Below are 19,564 nucleotides of genomic sequence, written 5' to 3'. Positions count from 1 at the left end.
GTTTTCAGATCTGAGCAAAGACTTTGACTTTCAATTATTTCTCTCGGTTAATCTCAAAAGTGTTTTCTCCTTCTCGAATTTGGCAGCCTGCAGGTCATCGTAGAGGAGCAGATGATATGACAGGCGCCCGCTGGATGTACGGTTATCAGTATTTATGGCTGAAGGACATTTTTAGACGCGTAACGATTATCTTTTCGAAAGCATTTTCTGTCTATACGAGATAGAAACTATGATTTATCATCTGGCCTGGTTGGATGACAACACGGTTTGTTATTTTTGAATCCATTCAATCCAAACGCCTCCATATCGCTGCACTGATCCTCATGGGCTCCCCATTGACTTTTACAAGCCCATTAACCTCGATAGTTGTCTTTTGCAGCTCCATTAACACCATTGGAGAGATAATGGAGCCCATAACAGCTGATGACAGAAGAAAGTATCATCAGTCCTGTTATTTACAGACGACCCTGAGGTTGGTAAACATTTTTTTTTCAGGAGAGGACGAGATTAGACAAGTAATGGAAGAAAATATAAATATTTAGACGTCAGACTTGATGTTTGCCTGTTACTACTTATTACTTGCTTACTACTTATTGCTCTTCCTTTTAAAGTAGGCCAGTAAAATGACAGTCAACGTCAACAAATAGGAAAGTTAAGAAAAATGCTAAATATCTGCCGTTTCCTGCATCTCTAAATGATAAAATGCACTTCTTTTCTCTGTTTTACATCACTGGAAAAATGATTATTTTTTTTTTTTTTGGGGGGGGGGGGAGGCAAATTACTAATCAAATGATAGCAAAAAAAAATAAAAATACCATTATTCGACAATAGGAATAATAGTTTGTTTCATCACTAATTTGAATATTTGAGCATTGCACGTTTCTTTCGTGCACATATGCATATTTCCCCGCATGTTTAAAAGTTTTTTTTTTTTTTTTTGTAACGCTGAAGGAATGAAAAAGGATGACAGAAACCGGAGCAAGAAACGTGCAGCTCCGCAAGTGAGCATGCGAACCGCAGATGAACGTCCGCTTTAGAGACTCCCTCGTCTTTATTTTCTAGATGACACGTACAAGATATGTCACGATCAGGAAGGTTGTTTCATAATTATTTTTTCTCCTCCCTTCCTATATTGCTGCCCTCTGCCTCTCGCACTCCTTATATGGGAAAGGAATTAGTTGCGCGAACAAGGGCGGAAACCGACGCGGCGCGGTGACAGCTGGGTAAATTCAACCGACGATCCAGGAAGAGAGAGAAAGAGGAGCCCAGTCTGCGCTGCGAGCCTGCTGCACACTCCCACGGCGGATATTTTTTGACGGCGATATTAAAGGACCGAATCACTGCTTGACCAGTTTAGCAGGTAAGCAGCGTGCGAGTCGCTCAATTAACACACACAAAAACAAAAAAAACAAAAAACAAATACCCGAAGAGAAAGAGGCGTCACCGAGTCATTCACAAATTATTTAATGAAATCGGTGTGATGCTAACGCACCCGGCTAGCCGTTAGCCGCTAAACCCGCTCGACCGTTGACCGACAGACCTTTTTATTTTATTTATTTTTTATTTTTATTTTTTAAAGGGTTTTTAATCTTTCCGTCGGGCCTGACTTCTTCTTTCTATGAGCGAAGACGCAGCCTCGATGAGAAACTTCTTTTTTTTTTTTTTTTTTTTTTTTTTTTTCTTCCTCTCTCCTCTGCAGACGAGCTAACACAGGGAGGGGTGTGTTAAGAGGAGAAATAAATAAATAAATAATAATAATATATCCAGGAAATACCGAAACATAACAGACACCCAGCCCCCGGGGGGAGAAGGAGGGGGGGGGGGGGGGGGCTAAATGTGGACATTTAACTCCTGTCAACCCGTTTCTGTTGTAACGACCATCCGGTTTAACAGTGATTTACATTAAAGGACCCGACGGTGTTGAGAGATGTGTCCTCAAAATGTGTCCCCAACTTGCTGTCCAGCACAAGTTCATGTCTTTTATTTTTTTTTTTAAAGGGGGGGGAAGCTTGTTTTGACTCTTGAGAAACTCTCGAGATGTCACAATGTCCCCCTTTGAATCCTCACATTTAGGTGGAGGGAGGATTTGTCGCAGCCTTCTTCAGGACTGGGAGAAAAGGTCAAATGTTAAGCTTTGTCTATTCCATTTAAAAAACAACAACAACAACAAAAAGGGCTGAAAATGCATGTCTGAGCCTCTTGCCCCCCCCCCCCCCCCCCCCCCCCCCCCCCCCCCCCCCCCCCCCAGGCTGAGGCACAAGCCCTCACACAGGGCCCTAACCTACTTCACTGCCTCCTCACGCTGATGCTCTGTGCAGCATTTCTGCCATATGTCCACAAAAGTAGGTCCGACATCAGCTTGCAGGTGTTTTTTTTTTTTTTTTTTAAATATTATGTAAATAAAGGATCTTCGCACAGACTTTATTTATCTCAAATCTCAAACGAGGTTTGTTTTGGTTATCTGGATGGTATTTTAATGTGCGTTTCATTTAAAAAGACGAAAAGAAGCACAATAAATGTGTTATTGCTTTGCAGATAGTATTTAGTGTAAATGATGAGGCTGATGTTATTGTTGTTCTCATAATGGACCACGAAAGGACGAAAACGAATAATTCATGATGTTGTTTCTTAATAATAAACTAAAAGACACGGGAGGGAATCGCCACAGCACAGTATTATCGCAATACTTCCGACACGATCTGGTATTATTGCGATATGAAACATTTTGCGATATACTGTAAATTGCATGTATTCAAATGCAAATCATGTTCCCGAAGGGGGAAAAAAAAAACGGGTCCAAATGTTTTCTGTCTTCATTTCAGTGAAATGGGATTATCAAGCAGACGACCAGTGTCGTAAAACTGATCATAAATGTTGCAGGCACCTGCGAAATGTCTTTATTTAAATGAGCAAATTTGAATACCACTCGGTGTATCGACACACTATTGCTACTGAAAATATGAGGATCCTATACTGCATCACCCCACTACTCGTATATGCTGTTATAAACCTAATTTTAACGAACAGATCTAAATTCTTAATTTATTGGGAACTATTTCTATCTGCAGATGTGGTTCAACATTTTAGTCTTTAAAAGGTTTGAGTCAAAGTCATCTACGGTGTTCATGTTAATTGAAAGGTGCATGTCAGGCTCAGTGATTCTGTTAGCGGAGTCAATTCTTAGTTGGTCTTTTTGTCGAATTTGTCGACAATAGGAAGAAATGCAGTCTTTGGTTCCTCGGCCTCCCGAAGTGGCAGCTAAGCTCCAACTTTTAGCTCCTTCACTCGTTCACGGCGCTTTAATCTAAGGAAAATGTTACTGAAGGCTTTGAGCTCCCGGCCGCCCTCGTGTCTCTGCGTTTCCTTCACTGTCAGCACTTTGCCAGAACGAGCTTTATGCGGTCGCTTCACTTTAGTGCACACGAGGGAGGAAACTCTTCAACCTGAAGTAACGAGGCTCTGGACCGGCGCTGTTGGCCACCTATAGGACCTTTTTTTTTTTTTCCCAGAGGCTTGTTTTCGGTGTCGGTTACTACCTTCAGGGGGGCCACTCCCTTCCTGTATAGCGGGTGAATCATCTCTCAGCTGAGACGAGGAAGTGTAATAGTTAAGACTCGGGTGTCTGCAGGTTGAAGTGCTGCCGTGGTCCTGACGTAACGTAGGCGAAGGTGTGTGTCCTGCTCTGATCTAATTCATCTCTGTGCGTTGTGGAGAAATTATTAACTCTCTGAGTGAGCGAAGCAGGAAAAAGGGAAGCAGAAGTTTTTTGTTTTGTTTATTTTTTTTTTTTTAGTGAATTTGCTTTGAGAATAGTTTGCAACTCAAATCACCTCTTTTTTTTTTTTTATTTTTTTTAAAAAGATTTTATAAATATGGTGCTGCTGATAACTCCCCGTTGATACGACTTCACTTCACAGCATCGGGGCTGACGGGCATAAACCTGCCCCTCCTGCCTTAAGGAACATTTTACTGTTTTGAACAACTTCAGAAGAAAGTTTGAGTCATGATCTCTTCATGGCCTCTTGGGTACGTTTCTAACCGGTTATAAATACATGTCTGGAGAAAAGTATTGACTGAAGACATGTTCTGCCAACACCAATAATGCTTTGAACCAGGGGTGCGCCGTATCGTTACGTGACCGTGTTGATATAAGTTTCAATGTGATAAAAACGATAATCCCAATGTTCCCACTCATTGACATAATAACAAGTGCATGATTAAACACAGCAACAACAATTGTGGCTATAAGCGTCTCCACAGTGGAGTTGGTTTGAGGAGGGTCATAATGCCCACCCTTACGTTGAACCATCTTTTTTTCTTTTTTTCTTGACAACAGGGAAAATATGTCTATTATTGATTAATCTGCCAATTATTTTCTCTGTTAATTGAGAAATAGGTTGATCAGAAAATTCTGTAAAATCAACATTGTCTTTTAAGTTGCTTATTTTGTCAAACAAACAGTTTAAACCCAAAGTTGTGAAATGAAGTGAATAAAACAGTAAATCCTCACATTGAAGAAGCTGAAACCAGACAGTTCTTGACAATATAAAAAAAAAAAGAATTGATAATCAAAAACGCTGCAGGTTCATTTGCCACTAAACTAATTATTTCAGCTCTGGTTGTGTCCAGCAATTTCTCCAGCTCACCATAATTAAAAATGTGGAGGCAACATTATATTCCCTTAATTTAACAGGCACAAAAAAAAATAAAAAATCATAATTTCTCAGCAGCTTTAAAAATCTGAAACAATATGCAGATGATGGCAAAAGTTTCAGGACCAATCCTCTTTTTTAGGAAAGATAAACATGTCTTATTACAAAAACAACAACAGAACAAAGCGAAGATGTACAATAACTGTTTAAATAAAACTGCAGCATACTATTTAATTGAGGAAGCATCAGATCAAAGAGTGAATAAACAAGATTATAACTCTGAGCCGTTGATACTTTTTTTTTTTAATATAAATAATGAGTTAATCACTTCAAAACGTTTGAGTGTCCATCACAGTCTGCTTGACGCCCTTTTAAGACACAAAACAATTTTTTTTACTTGGAAAAGTGACAAATTATGAATCAGTCGTCAAAATAGCTGCGGATTAATTTACCGTTGATCAACGAATCTTTGTGGCTGATACAACATATTGGTATTTAAATTAGTTTGCAGTCCATTTATCCGCCTTAAACTGCTCTCCACGCTGTGTTTAAAACCAGAAAGGTGCAAAACAAACCCGCCTTTAGCTTCTTTTTTTTTCTGTCCTGTCACAGCCAGACATGCGAGGTGGCGTCTCGGTCATTAGATATCTAAAGATTTCGTCGTGTCCATAGTGAAAGTGAGACGGCGGCGGCAGGTTTACCTCGCGTGGACTCATCAGTGAGAGTGACCGCTTGGCCGCTTTCACCGTCGGCCAGGTTTAAGTACCTGAGACTGGAGGCACTTTCAGCCTCGCGGACGAAGGCAGTCAGGTTACCGCCGTTTTATGTAATGTTAGCCTTCCTAATCAGGTGTGTGTGTGTGTGTGTGTGTGTGTGTGTGTCCACGTAGTGTAAGATTATGCCGGACCTGGATTAAAGTTAGTTAATCATGTCTTTGAAAGGACAAGTCTGCAGGAGCAGTAAGTGCGTTGCTGCTTGTTTTCTTGCGTAACACACCGGCTTGTTTAAAGGGTCTGTGCTCCGCAGAGAGGCTGCAGTCACTGCTGATGATCTACATACTTTGACTCAGCAGGTTTGGACCTGCTCAGCCCCGTTCTTCTTCTTTCTGTTACTCAGCTGCTGTTAAAGTGGAATTTTGTGACTTTTTCCAACGAGGATTCAAAGGCTTCCCTTTTTAAAGCGTGCAAATTTGCATGTTAACCTTTTGTCCCGTTTTATTTAAATTCCCGTGGATTAGATCAGTGTGTGTGCAATCCAGGACTGTAGCTTTCATTATGAACTGGTGTCTCAAGCAAATTTCAGTGCGTGTCAATTCTTAAAGGCTCTATATGTGATTTTTACAAAGTTTATGGATGCCACTAAAGTAGAAGATGGATCTAAAGAAATGTATGTCAGTAAATCCAAAATACACAGCTTGGAAAAGAGGAGAGACCTGTTTCTGTCGCACAAAATACTTTGTCCCTGCATATATTTCCTTTTTTAATATTTATGTTTTTGTAAAGAATTAGTTGCGAATACAGGTCAAACGGATGAATTAATCTGCGTTTGAGGGACGATAGATTAAGCACGATGTAACTCGTGTTGTGACCAATTCGTTACGTTACATTACATTTAGCTGACGCTTTTATCCAGAGCGACTTACAATAAGTGCATTAAGTGCAATTCACCATGTTTCTCTCATGATCGACTGATCGATGGCTCTGACGCCGCCCACACCTGCAGTGTCCTCCTTCAGAAGCAAGAGTATTGTCTGAACTGGGGTTGCAACTAACAATAATTGTTTTATTATCGATTGATCTGTCGATAATTTTCTTAATTAGCTGTTTAGACTTAAAAAAAAAATTCCCAAAGCTGCAGGTGCAGCAGAAAATGTTTGTTTTTTTCCCCGACCAACAGTCCAATTTTTTTTTTTTATTATCATGGAGGATAAAAAAAAAAAAAAACGAAAATATTTACACTTATGAAGCAGGAATCAAAGAATTTTTTTGTATTAAAAAAAAAAAAAAAAGACTAAACAGTTGATGGATTGTCAGATTCATTTTCTGCCAGTTAAACGGCTCATCGACTAATTGTTGCAGCTCTACTGAAGAGACACGCGATTGCCGTCGGTTCCACATCACTGATCAGCCGAGCTTTCTGCCACTAAACGATCCAGAGGGAAACCTGTCGAGGGTCCAGAGATCTGCTGTTGTTATCCACCGAAGAGCATTTCTAATTGCAGTAATTGCCTTCCCTGCGTGTCCCAGGCGTAATCGATGCCCAATGAGAAGGCGAGATCAAAAAGTACCGCCGGGCCTCCAAGACTAAGATCAGCTGATCTCACAAACAAATCCACAAACACGCAAAACACAAAAATAAGCTGTGGACGTGATCACATCATTTTGTGGTTGCTCCGCTGTTGTTTTTGCCAGAAGAGAAACTGAACCTTTTAACGAGCCGCAGCTCATTAACAACCTGTTTGATGAGTCGCTCGAGCTGCCTGGCTAAACATCGCCATTAAAAACCTGCTGAAGTATAAAAGCCATGAGGACGCGGCCCTGTGTCGACCCAGTACATACGTGTGTAAGTGGAAGTTAAAGTTTATAATAAATTATAGACGACATCACACTGGTGGTCAAAGGCGGCAAGCTGTGATTGGTCGGTGGCCAACGTGTATTCTGAATTTATGACTCTGTAATGACCTGATCTGACTCGGCGAGCATCTTTTCAGACATGAATTCAGATCCCGAACGGTCCGAATCCGGCGAGGGTCGACGAGGACTCTGTAAATATCCGCTAACGCCTCCCTCCGCCTCTTCTGTTTGTGTCCAGGTATGGCAGAGTTGGCAGGTCTGGTGCAGCGGCTGGAGGTGGCGGTGGGCCGTCTGGAGGCCGTGTCGGGCTCTGGAGGCGCTGGCGGTTCTGCTGGGGAAGGTAACATCAGCACTGCAGAATACACGCACTCATCACGGATTTGACGTCTGGACGTCCCGGAGTGACTTCAATCGGCGCGTAGTTGAATAAATCATGATTTACATGTGCAGTAGAGGGAGGGAGGTTTTAAATTGTTTGTAAAGATCAATGTGTTCGACTTGAATCTCGCATCAACTTCAGTCAAAGATGACAAATACTCAGAAACGGTTGTCTCCTGATCTCATATCTGCCAATAAGTGCAACAAGCCTTTTTTTTTCATTGATTTAATATGTATTGGAATATATTCGTTACCAGCGATTAGTCATCCACCTGCAGTTACTTGGTGATGGATATACTGAAAATAAAAGGCCCATCAGGTGTGAATGCATTCATTAAGCTGCTTCACACAACCATTTGTTTTCCTCAATCCTCCTCAACTTCTACCAAATTTGAATCCGAGTATTGAAAAAAAAATAATTCTTCTTTTTCTTTTTTTTAAAAAAATGTTTAAATACATTTGTTTGCCTTGTTTCTTCCCTTCACAGCTGTATCTGCGTTCGTCGGGGCCTACGACGTGATCATCAGCGGTCCTCTGGCTCAGTACTTCTCCCTCAGCCAGCAGATCGGCGGCGACGTCCTGAAACACGTAGGTCACGTTTACGTCTCGTGTTTCCCACCAAAAACACTCCCGTGTTCTTCCTTTTAGCTCCGTCGGATGCGTTGACTTTATTTTTCTTCCAGTCAAAGCATTTGCAAAGCTTCTGCCTCGGAGGTTGTTGCTTTTTTTTTTTTTTTTTACGAGCCAACAGCTGCCGTCTTCTTGCCTGCTTTTGTTGGTCCACTGCAGCAGTATCTTGACGTGTTAGCGCCACCTGCGGGTCAGAGGGACGAAGTGAAACCAGTTGCAGGATTGCGGCGGCCTCGTACGCCTTTATGAGCGTCAGAAACTCCACCGGGAATCTTTTTTTTTTTTTTTAATGGTTCTGCTACTTTCATTTACACTTCGGTGCGTCGTAGTGTCCCACACTTGATCCACAAGAAGTATCATCCCGGTGTTTGTTTTCTTTTTAATGATGAAAGTTAAAAACATCACAAGACTTGAAGCTTTCTCTCAGTGATCTTTTGAAGGCAGAAAAAAAAAAAAAATCGGTTCAGAAATCCAAAGCAACACAATGCTGTGTGCAGGTTTCTCATTCCCGTTTCTCGCATGTTTAAAAGAGCAATACGATACAAAAACAGCAGAACGACTGTTTGTTTTTTTTTCTCCACATTTCTGTTGGAATATTTTGAATTTAATTTCCCATTTTTGTCCCCTTCCAGGCAGAAATGATGAAGCAGGTGTTCTCCAGTCAGCGTAAGCTCCTCACCACAGCCTCCTCCTCCCAGAAGCCCTCTGATGTGAGTCAAGCACACTTCATCATCGCTCAGTTAACGAAAGAGCGCGTCGACTAATCGCTCTCGACGATCTGCATAATTCATCGCGTTTGTCTTCTGTCTGAACGCCTTGAAGCCTCTTCGCTCTCGTGTCCGGGTTCTCTGTTGTCGTGGTCGTTTCTGCTCCATTAGACTCGCGTTTAAAAACCTGCTCGCTCGCTGTTTACGTCAAATATTCATGCCGAGTTTAGACTTGAACCAGAGGGGGATTAGCAGGAGTAGAAGTCCATCGGCGTCGTTACTAGGCTTCAGAAATGAAGGGATTTAGATTAAAAGCGTTTATTTTTTTTTTACTCTTCTTCACTTAATCTTAAGCACGTTAAACACACTTTTCATGGTAAGTAATGTGTTTATTTTGTAAATTCTCTGGACCGTTGAGGCGATCACTGCACAAAAAAAAACAAAAAACAGTCATCATTTGCCTGTTTGGTGTCTTTAATCCAAACAAGTCTTTAGTATTGGTGGTTTCCATACTTAAAGGACGGGTATTCATTCATCTTCTATTCGTCTATTCTATACGATTACTGTTTGCAATTCTTAAATCCCGTTGCAATAAATAATAACCATATAACTAGCGCTACACATGTCTGTGAATCTAAAATAAAATCGACCATATCCGTAAAACTTTGTCGTCTCCTCCTCTTCCTCCTCCTCCTCCTCCTCTCCCTCTTCCTCCTCCTCCTCCAGGCAGTCCTGACGACCCTCCTGCAGCCCGTGTCCAAAGCGATCCAGCAGGTGCAGGCGTTCCGCGAGCAGAACCGCACCTCGCCGCTCTTCAACCACCTCTCCGCCGTCAGCGAGAGCGTGCCGGCCCTCGGATGGGTCGCCATGGTGAGGCCGAGAGAGAGGGAGGGAGAGAGAGAGAATTTTTTTTTTTGCCGCTGCTGTTTGTGTGTTAGTGTTTTGTGTGTGTGTGTGTGTGTGTGTGTGTGTGTGGATATACGAGTGTATAATGGCCGGAAACAAGCCGCTCTTTGATTCTGTCAACGCTGTTTGGTGAGCGGCAGTTTCTTGGCCGACAGCGGACCGCCCAGAAACAGAGCCTCACTGTTACAGTCGACGATGAGTTCATTGTTCGTGGTCGTTTTGGATTCTTGGGAATAATCCATTGGCTTTTCAGATGCACATAATAAATGCATCCATTCCTCGTACGCCCACTCCCGTATCGCAAACGTCTCGTCACAAAGCCGGCCAAACATTTGCTACCGTCGGACACACGTTAAAAGAGTCGTCCGACATTTGGGGGAAAACGAAGCTACAGGCCGCCAGCTTAGCTTAGCATAATGACTGGAAACGGATGGAAACGGTTAGCCTGGTTCTGTCCGAAGGTCAAAATACGTCTATACATACAAACGCTGCGCGTTGGGTGAGAAAATCGATGTTGGAGCCATCGGACGTTAACTTAGCATATTTACTGTGAACCGCTAACTCGGTTTTGCTCAGAAGTTTCCAAACTGTGCCCTTAAACTTCACGCCACACATGGATGCATGAACCTTTTTTTTTTTAATTTTCTTGTCCAGGCTCCAAAGCCGGGCCCCTACGTTAAGGAGATGCAGGACGCCGCCATGTTCTACACCAACCGTGTGCTCAAGGAGTACAAGGACAAGTCAGTAAAGTTTCATTACATCCTGTTTCCTGCTTTGTCTCCACACTCTAATTTTAGATGCGGTCCAACAGCAGTTTGTTCTTCCTTTGCTAAACTGCGTCACGTGTTTTTGAAACGCCGGAGCGTCTGATAAATAAAACAAGAACTTTTTAAATGCTGCCGAGCAGTTTGCTCGACCCATCTGTCTTCCAGCCTTTCACCTCCTCTGGGCTTTTTTTTTTTTTTTTTTTATTAAAGTTAAAGTGCCCCACGGTTTTACTGAGTCAGCGCTGCTATATAACACACTGCCATATGCTGGTGGTAGACTTCCTGTATTCAGAATAAAAGCAACAGCTCTTCAGTGATCCTGCACGAGGCAGTTTATACTGTATCTTGATTTCATTTTCTTTTCTTTTTATTTTTTTTTAATCGGTAAATCTCTGGTTCTGGTCAGAGAGTTAAAGCATTGTCTAGTTTCCTGTCGGACGTACACATTCGAGTAAAGGGAGAATAAATTGCTCGAAGGGGGGGGAAAATAAACTCCCGTGTCGTCTTCACAGGAACAAGATGCATGTGGACTGGGTGAAGGCCTACGTCTCCATCTGGACTGAGCTGCAAAACTACATCAAACAGCACCACACCACTGGACTGACCTGGAGCAAGAGTGTGAGTGTTCATCCAAGGAGCAGAAAAAAAAAAAAAACACATTTATTTAACTTAAAAGAGCTCTCAAGTGATCACATGACCTGTTCTGAGTTAAAAAAACAACAACAGATAATCGGAGACGAAAAAAAAAAAAAGTCTTCTGAATTTGCAGTTGGGCGTAGATCATTTTTACTTTGTGAAAAGTCGCATTTTCTCTTTCGGCAGACCGGTTTTCGTGTAAATTAAACTGCATTTATAATGTTGAATCATTTGTGACACCAGCCGTCGTCTGCTCACCTCCAGGGTCCCATAGCTTCAGCCGCCGCGGCTCCACCCAGCGCTCCTGCCGGTGGGTGTCCTCCCCCGCCTCCCCCCGGACCCCCGCCTCCCCCCATGGACCTGAGCGGACCCGCCGGCGACTCCGGCAACGACAATCGGAACGCCCTGTTCGCCGCCCTCAACCAGGGGGCCGACATCACCAAGGGTAGGTCGCTGACGGAGCCGCAGACGCTCGGCGGTCACGAGGCGAGCTGCTCGTCACTTTTTTTTACGCCTTCTGTCGGATCCGTTGCCTCTTAAAACGCGGCAGCAGCAGTTACAGAACATTTCTATTCAAATCATTTAAAAAGGTGGGATTTAGAAAAATATATATATATATTTTTTTTATCGTTAAAAAAAACAACAAAATGTTGTCCTCATTGTTCGTAATATTCTTATCATCATTGCTTAATGGGGATTTTTCTAAGGATATCCAAACAAAATACAGACTTGAGATTTTTGATTTCACTGCGAGAATTTTGCTCTCAAATCTGTATTTTACGTTTGTATAAAAAGACACAAAACTACCTTCCTTCTTGCCGTTATACAATATAATATAATGCCGTCATCAGTCCGAGTCCTCCTGAATTCCCTGCACAGATTCAGTTTCAGAGCCTGTTGGACCAACGGACTGTTCCCTTCTTACTTTTTGCTCTCCAGCGCTGAAGCACGTGGGCGACGACCAGAAGACCCACAAGAACCCCGGCCTGAGGGGTCAGACCGCCGGGGTCCGCACCGGACCCAAACCCTTCTCCCCCAGCTCCCCCCGGCCCGCTGCGACCGCCACCCCGACCCGCACGCAGCCCCCTGTGCTCGAGCTGGAGGGAAAGAAGTGGAAAGTGGTACGTTGGTGGTTTATTATCTCTTCAGACTTTTTACAAAAATTTCAATAAAACCCTTTATAAGGAATCTCGTTGCTTTTGGCTGCAGTGACGTTCTTCAGCAGGAGGCTGAGAAACACCAGAATGAGTCACTTTTGATAAAACTGTTGCTTTTTATAAATTTCCCTTTTTTTTTTTATAGCATCAACTCCAGTGTTTCGTCCCGATTCAAACTCGTGTTGTTCACTCTTTTGTTGTTTTTCATTTTGCCGTCTGTAGGAGAACCAGGAGGGAGTTCAGGACCTGGTGATCAACGACACCGAGCTGAAGCAAGTGGTCTATGCTTACAAGTGCAACCACAGCACCCTGCAGGTCAAGGGCAAGATCAACTCCATCACTTTAGGTAAGAACAAGTCCAGCTGGTCGACTTGAACCGGTCACTAAACTCTTCTTTTTTCTTTTTTTTTTTCCATATATATTTTAATGATTCTGCTAAAACTAAATTCAATTGTATTTCTTAAAAAGCAAGTTATTGTAATGTTTGACCGTCCGAAGACTCCGGTTCCTGTGCGAGTGTTGTCGTCCGTGTCAACTTGGACAATTGGCTTGTTCGTCCTCTAAATGTACTCAAAATGTCTCTCCGCCAGACAACTGTAAGAAACTGGGTCTGGTGTTTGAAAACGTCGTCGGCATCGTGGAGATCATCAACTGCAGGGACGTCAAGGTCCAGGTGAGCACGCGAAGCGAAACGTCGTCCTTTTAAAGGAGCTGGAACGAGCTGCCCCGGGGAATATTAAATAATGGTGGACAATAACCCATCCCATCGGATACGACGGAAACGTGTTAAATGGCAGCAATATCGGGAGGTGAACGCGTTTCTCAACCGACGTAAACGCGTGTTTGCAGGTGATCGGCAAGGTCCCGACTATCTCCATCAACAAGACGGACGGTTGCCACGTCTACCTGAGCAACGACTCTCTGAAGTGCGAGATCGTCAGCGCCAAGAGCTCGGAGATGAACATCCTGGTACCCAACAAAGACGGAGAGTTCGTGAGTATCTGGTGGTGTTGTTGTGTAAAGATGAGCGGATACTTTGGTGAACCGGCTTCATGCCACCTGTTGGCGCGTCACAATTACCGGTTGATCTCCGAATGCTGTTTCTGACACGACAAGATTCTCAGATTAGCGTCAAGGCTGCAGGAGAGAAATGCATCTTGGTCCACCTTTTTTCAAATGATTAAATAAGCAATTATCAAATAAACCGATTTGGAGTTAAGTCGGAGCTGGCCGTTGAACGGAGCCCCGCCGGCCGTTCCACCCGTTTCCTGTCTTTATGCTAAGCTAACCAGCTGCTGGCTCCAACTTCATGTTCAACCGAGGAAGCGAATAAGCGTCTTTGACGTGCCAAGGAATTATTTTTTAGTCAAAACGGTGTTTAATGTCTGAAATCAGTTTTTAACCAGACAAATAAAACCTGACGTGGCCTCCATCTCTCTTCGTGTCCCTCTCTTAGACGGAGCTTCCTGTTCCCGAGCAGTTCAAGACCGTCTGGGACGGCAAGAAGCTCGTCACCACAGCAACAGAGATCGCCGGGTAGACTGTGAGGGTGCAGCACATTTAAAACGGCCGCCCCTCCTCGACACCATCCCCCACCCCACCCCCATCTTTTTCTTTTTTTTTTTGCAAACGCCTACCTGACTGATTGACCGCCCCACCAGCTAACTCACACACTGTAGACCGAGATTCAGACCTCACGAGTTGCATCTCCGGCCCGTTTCCTCTTTTTATCAGCCAATCACAGCTTAAGCTGTTCCTTCCATAAGCCAATGAGAGGACTGCTCGCTTTATCTGGTGCACATCCTCCAGCCAATCAGCAGGGAGCCGCTTGTCATTCAAATTGGTTTGCCCTGCCAGCACTTATGCGAAAACATTCATGGGTTTTGCCAACAGCTGGGATGCTCTGTATTTTTTTTTTTTTTGTATCTATCCGGATAATGCTGATCTAAATTTAGCTTGAACAATGGCCGACAGGGTCATTGATCCTCCTGCGGCCAATCGGGCTCTTCTGTCGGGATGCTCCTTCATCGCTCTCCTCTTCCTCGTCGGGAGGGGCCGGTGTGCAAGTCGTGGCCCGATAGGCGTTCCTTTCCATTGTATGCAATTCACCGGTGACGCACTCGTCAAACAAAAAGCCCTTTTTACAGAAGATAACCGCATCCATGTCACCTCCACTGATGTTAACGGCAACAGTATTAACATTCACGGTGGATACGTTTTAAAAAAAAAAAATTTAAAAATAGCATTCAGCACTCTTGAGAGGGCATAAATAGGAATAAATACAAGTTGTGTGCAGAACCACCGTTTTCCTTCACATCATGAAGCTCCATTTAGATGATGTTGGAACACTTAAAATCCCACCTGCTTCCCCACACATAGGACATTCCCGAGTGTTTAAAAACATTCCATGTACGGAGGCGTGTAAGGAAATAGTCTGCGACAAAGAGCGAAGAGATGTTTGCACAAAGTGGAAGAGAAAGAAAAAGAGGCTACAGGATAAAAAAAAAAAATCGCCGATCGTTACATCTTCACCTCGGTCTTTAGATTTGGAAAATATCTGCTGTAATCGTCTGTATAGATATCGATAATTATTGAATAGTCTTGAAATATTAGCCCAACCATCAGCATCTCTCCACGTCGGCACTCTTCGGTTATCTTCAGCTCTTCGCTCATATTTTCTTTTATAATGTCTCTTTCTTTTACCTCTTTTAATTTTTGTTTTTTTGGGTCCAAAAATCTGAAATCTTTTCATTAGTACTGGAGACGTCATTAAAAATGTTGCAATAAGATCGAAGTATTTTGGCGTCTTTATTGGATCAAATGCATGATGTGTACAGAAGTGTAATTCAACAGGTCAATTTTGTACAATTTTTTAGTTTAAAAACCTTTAAAACTGCCAACATTTCTGCGAACAATTTGACCCCGTTCGAACAGCTCACATTTTAAAAAACAAAAACAAAAACAAAAAAAACAATCAGTACAGCAGGAAAGTAAAAACAAAAATTAGTTGCTAAAATTAAAATGGCATCAGAGAACAAAGTCGACTCAACATGCCGGAAGTGATCAGTGCAAAAGGAGTGAAATCTGCGTCTCTGCTCTGGTTGACGAGCTCCAGTTTACCTGCTCTGTATTGGAGGGACCCGACGGCGTGTTTTAGCGTAAATAAGGCAGCAGGTTGGCGTTGAACCACTTTTGGGTGAATTGCAGGTGGTCGCCCTCGGAGGCCAGAAAAACCAGCTTTCCAGCTTTGTCCATCGCTGCCAGGCCCAGACGGTCCTGCAAACGACGTTATTTTTTTTTACAAACGACAGCTGCGGGATGTCGGAAGAGACTTCGCGGGTTAAAGAATAGTTGGGAAATAAATAAATTTACAAAACGTAGTTTAGCTTACGATTCAGCACCTTAAGGGGAAAGTGAAAGCATCGGCGCTGAACGATGGATTTTCCTTTTCACCTTTTAATGCTCTAAAAGCTTGTTAGACATTTCAGATAAAAGTCTTAACTCTGTCTGATACGCGCTTTAAAATTAAATAAAAAAAAAAAACATTATAAAAAGGGACATTGCACTGCCCCCCCCCCCACATCCAGACCACATTGGACCTGGTCCAGATCTAAAACAATCGTACTTAAGTCTATAGAATTCAGCTTTTATTTATTTTTGTATTTCTATAAGTAGTCTAAATATAGTGGTTTAGTGGTTTTAGGTCTGGAACAGGTCGTCACACCGTCAGCTGTTTTTACCTCTTTGTAGAGGACGCTCTCCTGAAGAGTCTCCATCTCTTTGGCCTGCCCGGTTTTCAGGAAGCCGAACCACTGAGGGAAGAGTCGGGACGAGACGGTTTGTGAAGCTGCTTCATGACATTCAGCAGTTTAATCTCACTTTGGTAGATTTAGAAAGCTGCGTGTGGATAACGCTTTAAAAAAAAAAATCAATAAATAAATGCGTTTGGTTGGTTACCTCGGTGTCAACAGGATCCACCACAGTGTCCTGCAGGAACTTGACCATGACGAACTTCTCCAGCAGCTGGAGATTCTTCTTGTAGGTTTCATTCACAACCTGCAGAGGAGAAAAAAAAAAAAAAAATTGAAATACGAGCCGATTCAACCGGATTCAGTAAATCCCACTTATTTCAAGCTGTCAACCACATCTCAAGAGTCTTCATCAGCGGATGTCAGAGACTCCGTCCGCCGATGAAGACGCCGAGATGCGGGCCGTGTCCACGTACTGACCCGCTCCTGGTTGACGTCGGCCAGGAAGAGGCTGTGCTTCTTGTACAGGTCGTCGTTTAAGGGGTCGTGCCAGTACTGGGCCTGGACCAGGCTGGAGACCGCAAACACACAGAGCAGCAGCACGTTTAATTTAACGGCAACTTGAGTGGGGACGGCGGTGGCGACGGAAGGAAAACGTACTGTTTTTGAACCAGGGCCGTGTAGGCGCCGCTGTTCAGAGCTTTACGAATCAGGTCACAGAAGTGAGAGCTCTCTCCGGGACACCTGGGCAGCCCGTACACACCTGAGGGGGGATATATATATACACACACACACACACACACACACACACACACACAGAGAGCAAACACGTCAGCTGGTTTGGCCTTTGTGATTCACATTCACGTGGTCGTCTGCAGCTTCAGACATGATGGAGGAGCTTTTAAATAAAAGTTTAGGGTGTTTCTACCGGAGCTATAAAAACCAGCAGGAGCTGTTTTTGTTGTTCTGCTGTTGTGTGTTTGCCAAGGCAACGTAATCCCCCTGGGAAACGCATGGATTTTGGCTTATTCTGGCCTTTAGTGGCCTTAAGATTTAAGTCAACAAACTTCTCGGAGCTTTCCTTCAGCAGGAAGCGAAAGCCAAAGTCCACATTTAACGACGTAAATCCTTAAAAACGGGTAACAAATAGTTTTATCCGAGAAAATAATTGGGTGCTGCAGTTTTTACAAAACATAACTCGAAACGAAGAAAACGTCTTATTTGCACGGGTTATTTTTTTACTGTCGGCTTCGCTCGGGAGACGCGGAGCCGAACGTCACCTTGGTGTTGGCCGCCGACGGAGATCAGTGTTTTCATTGGTGGAGAGGGACATCGCTGAGCCACAGCTCTCCTGTGAAGAGAGGAAGTACGACGAATCAGAGAGCGCTTCCTCATTCTTGTCACGAGACAAAATACTTAGAACAGAAGGGGAAAAAAAAAAAAAAAAGCCGAGGCCTGAAAATAAACCTCTGACCCACCGTAAAGCTCTCAAATCGAACTATTTTCTAACATACTTATGTTCCTGAGTATTTCCCTCCCTGTGAGGGGGAGAGAAAGGAGTTACGTACAGAAACTGCGCCCCCTGGGAGAAACCCATGGCGTTGTATCCTCCCTTCAGTTTGGGGTCCTGAGCCAGGTGATTGCACACCATGGACACCTGCTCATTCACATCCAGGAAAAACCCATTTTCTGTGTCCTGCAGGAGGAGGAACATGAAAAGTTCAACGCACGAGCAACAGGTTGAAAAGAAGAAGAAGACGAGGAGGGGAAGAAGCGCGAGATAAAAGTCGCCGCCTCGCCACGGATCAAAGCGGAAAGCGACCAGAGTCGTGCTGGTTCGCTATGAATATTAACACAGAAAAATGATATAGAGACGTTTGTAAAAGGAGTTTTTTTTTTTTTTTTTTTTCTGATGTAACTTGGACCGCTTCCACTGCAAATATCAGAATAAGAATCCTCACACGCGTGGACGGTTCAATCAGAGCTGCCGTCGTACTTTCACTTGTATTTGAGTGTTTGTGCAGAAAAAGGAAGCCTGAATTTTTCCTACTGAGGGAAGTCGATGAATATATGAACCTTTACTGAAATAGTGGAATATGACAAGATTTGTGTTTTGTTTAATAAACTTGTGGCTGTGGACGCGTTATGAAAACAACATTACGCGGATAGAATCTTGATATGAAATTGCACTTATAAAATGCACAGAACAGCAAAATAACTAAAAAAAAAATAGAGAAATGAGAGCGCAGGTCACGTTTCCTCCGTCGTCTCAACTGCTCCATTCGAATCGAGGCGAACTTATTTTCCTTCGTAGACTTGACAACATGCTGCCTTTTTTTTTGTTGTTGTTGTTTTTTTCCTAAACATCTCTTCGGTGCGAGAGTACCTGCACAACGTTCTTCCCGATCATCAGCGAGAGCACGTAAATGCCGGAGATCTCCCCCTCGATCATCTTCTTTATGGCCCCCATGCTGAGCGGGTTGCAGCAGCTGTCGCCTGGGGGACACGAGCGGATTTACTTTGGCGCGCGAGTGCGACCGCACGCATTTCGCACATTTAGGACGGCCGCTGACCCGGGTCACTCACCCATCCCGTGCCACAGCACCAGCGGTACGGTCCCGTTGTTGGGGTCACGAACTGGTCCCGAGGTCACCAGCAGCACCGGAGCAGCCAGGAGGAGACACAGGAGGGTCGCTGTCATCCTGAAATCCTAAAAACATACAATAAAAAAGGGGCGTCATATATTTTTAATTTGTACAATTTCACCAACCTGAGGTTTTGTAAATATTCAATTCTGAGTTGTTGTTTTTTACTTTTATATTTAAATATTTGGTCATGACTGTTTCTTGCATTGTTCCGTGTTTGGCCTGATAGTGTAAATGAATATAAAGTAAATAGAAAGGTACAGTAGAAATGTTTTTTTTTTTTTTTTTTTTTTTACAAACAAGAAACTGAAACAGAAAATAAGCTTTCAGTTCATTAAAACCGCGCAGGGACGAATTTCTCAGCAAAAACAACAAAACAAAGAAGGAGCCATTAGATTCAATTAAAACAAGATGCAAGTATTTTCAGTGCATCTATTAGCTCAAACAGGCTAATGAATTTGCAAATGATCACAGGATTTGCATCAAATATATCAATGACTAGGTAGATTTTAAAATATGAAGTGGCAGATTTATGCTGTGGTGGCTGTTTAAATCAACCCGACGGTTTCAAAAACGACGTAATTTTAACGTAATAAGCATTTTAAATTTTTTTTTAAAATGTCCTAAATGACCAAAAAAACCCACATTACTCACCGTTGGTGAGTTCTTCCTGATTGTTCGTTGGGCTGCTTGTCACATGACTATATTTCGAGCCAACGGCCAATCAGATGCAAGGGGAGGGGCTAACGCGTTAAGGTAGGCGG

General features: G+C 43.3%; 2 protein-coding genes across 3 annotated transcripts; one reads left to right on the top strand and one right to left on the bottom strand.

Annotated features, from left to right (window-relative positions):
* The first annotated feature begins 1,225 nt into the window (after positions 1-1,225).
* cap1 (CAP, adenylate cyclase-associated protein 1 (yeast)) lies at positions 1,226-15,195 on the top strand. The gene is made up of 13 exons (XM_069175748.1): positions 1,226-1,360; positions 7,464-7,565; positions 8,091-8,191; positions 8,866-8,943; positions 9,667-9,810; positions 10,501-10,586; positions 11,126-11,231; positions 11,514-11,694; positions 12,189-12,370; positions 12,629-12,752; positions 12,997-13,079; positions 13,256-13,399; positions 13,863-15,195. Exons 2-13 carry the CDS (start codon positions 7,466-7,468, stop codon positions 13,944-13,946), a joined length of 1,413 nt encoding a protein of 470 aa, XP_069031849.1. The 5' UTR covers positions 1,226-1,360; positions 7,464-7,465; the 3' UTR covers positions 13,947-15,195.
* On the bottom strand, positions 15,196-19,531 carry ppt1 (palmitoyl-protein thioesterase 1 (ceroid-lipofuscinosis, neuronal 1, infantile)). Of its 2 annotated transcripts, none has more exons than XM_069175752.1 (10): positions 19,455-19,531; positions 18,742-18,865; positions 18,542-18,651; positions 17,724-17,851; positions 17,436-17,506; positions 16,816-16,918; positions 16,636-16,726; positions 16,364-16,462; positions 16,147-16,218; positions 15,196-15,682 (listed from the first exon to the last, which is right to left on the bottom strand). In XM_069175752.1, exons 2-10 carry the CDS (start codon positions 18,854-18,856, stop codon positions 15,560-15,562), a joined length of 912 nt encoding a protein of 303 aa, XP_069031853.1. In that variant the 5' UTR covers positions 18,857-18,865; positions 19,455-19,531; the 3' UTR covers positions 15,196-15,559. The 2 variants fall into 2 exon arrangements, with proteins under 2 accessions (XP_069031853.1, XP_069031852.1); XM_069175751.1 differs by lacking the exon at positions 19,455-19,531 and adding an exon at positions 18,969-19,054.
* Between the last annotated feature and the right edge of the window lie 33 nt (positions 19,532-19,564).

Source organism: Embiotoca jacksoni, unplaced genomic scaffold (assembly GCF_022577435.1).
Source record: "Embiotoca jacksoni isolate LCO1_2020_lvr unplaced genomic scaffold, fEmbJac1.0.p SCAF_7, whole genome shotgun sequence".
NCBI lineage: Eukaryota > Metazoa > Chordata > Actinopteri > Embiotocidae > Embiotoca > Embiotoca jacksoni.
This window is presented reverse-complemented; position numbering and strand designations above follow the sequence as displayed.

What these genes read in the sequence shown, in the direction of transcription:
- cap1 (XM_069175748.1), top strand. Translation starts at nt 7,466, where the DNA reads ATGGCAGAGTTGGCAGGTCTGGTGCAGCGGCTGGAGGTGGCGGTGGGC. An exon ending in CCTCCCAGAAGCCCTCTGAT is followed by an intron (nt 8,944 to 9,666) that starts GTGAGTCAAGCA and finishes CTCCTCCTCCAG; the next exon opens with GCAGTCCTGACGACCCTCCT. An exon ending in CCAACAAAGACGGAGAGTTC is followed by an intron (nt 13,400 to 13,862) that starts GTGAGTATCTGG and finishes TCCCTCTCTTAG; the next exon opens with ACGGAGCTTCCTGTTCCCGA.
- ppt1 (XM_069175751.1), bottom strand. Translation starts at nt 19,007, where the DNA reads ATGCAAGAAACAGTCATGACCAAATATTTAAATATAAAA. An exon ending in CGTCGGCGGCCAACACCAAG is followed by an intron (nt 16,919 to 17,435) that starts GTGACGTTCGGC and finishes ATCCCCCCTCAG; the next exon opens with GTGTGTACGGGCTGCCCAGG. An exon ending in TGGATCCTGTTGACACCGAG is followed by an intron (nt 16,219 to 16,363) that starts GTAACCAACCAA and finishes CTCTTCCCTCAG; the next exon opens with TGGTTCGGCTTCCTGAAAAC.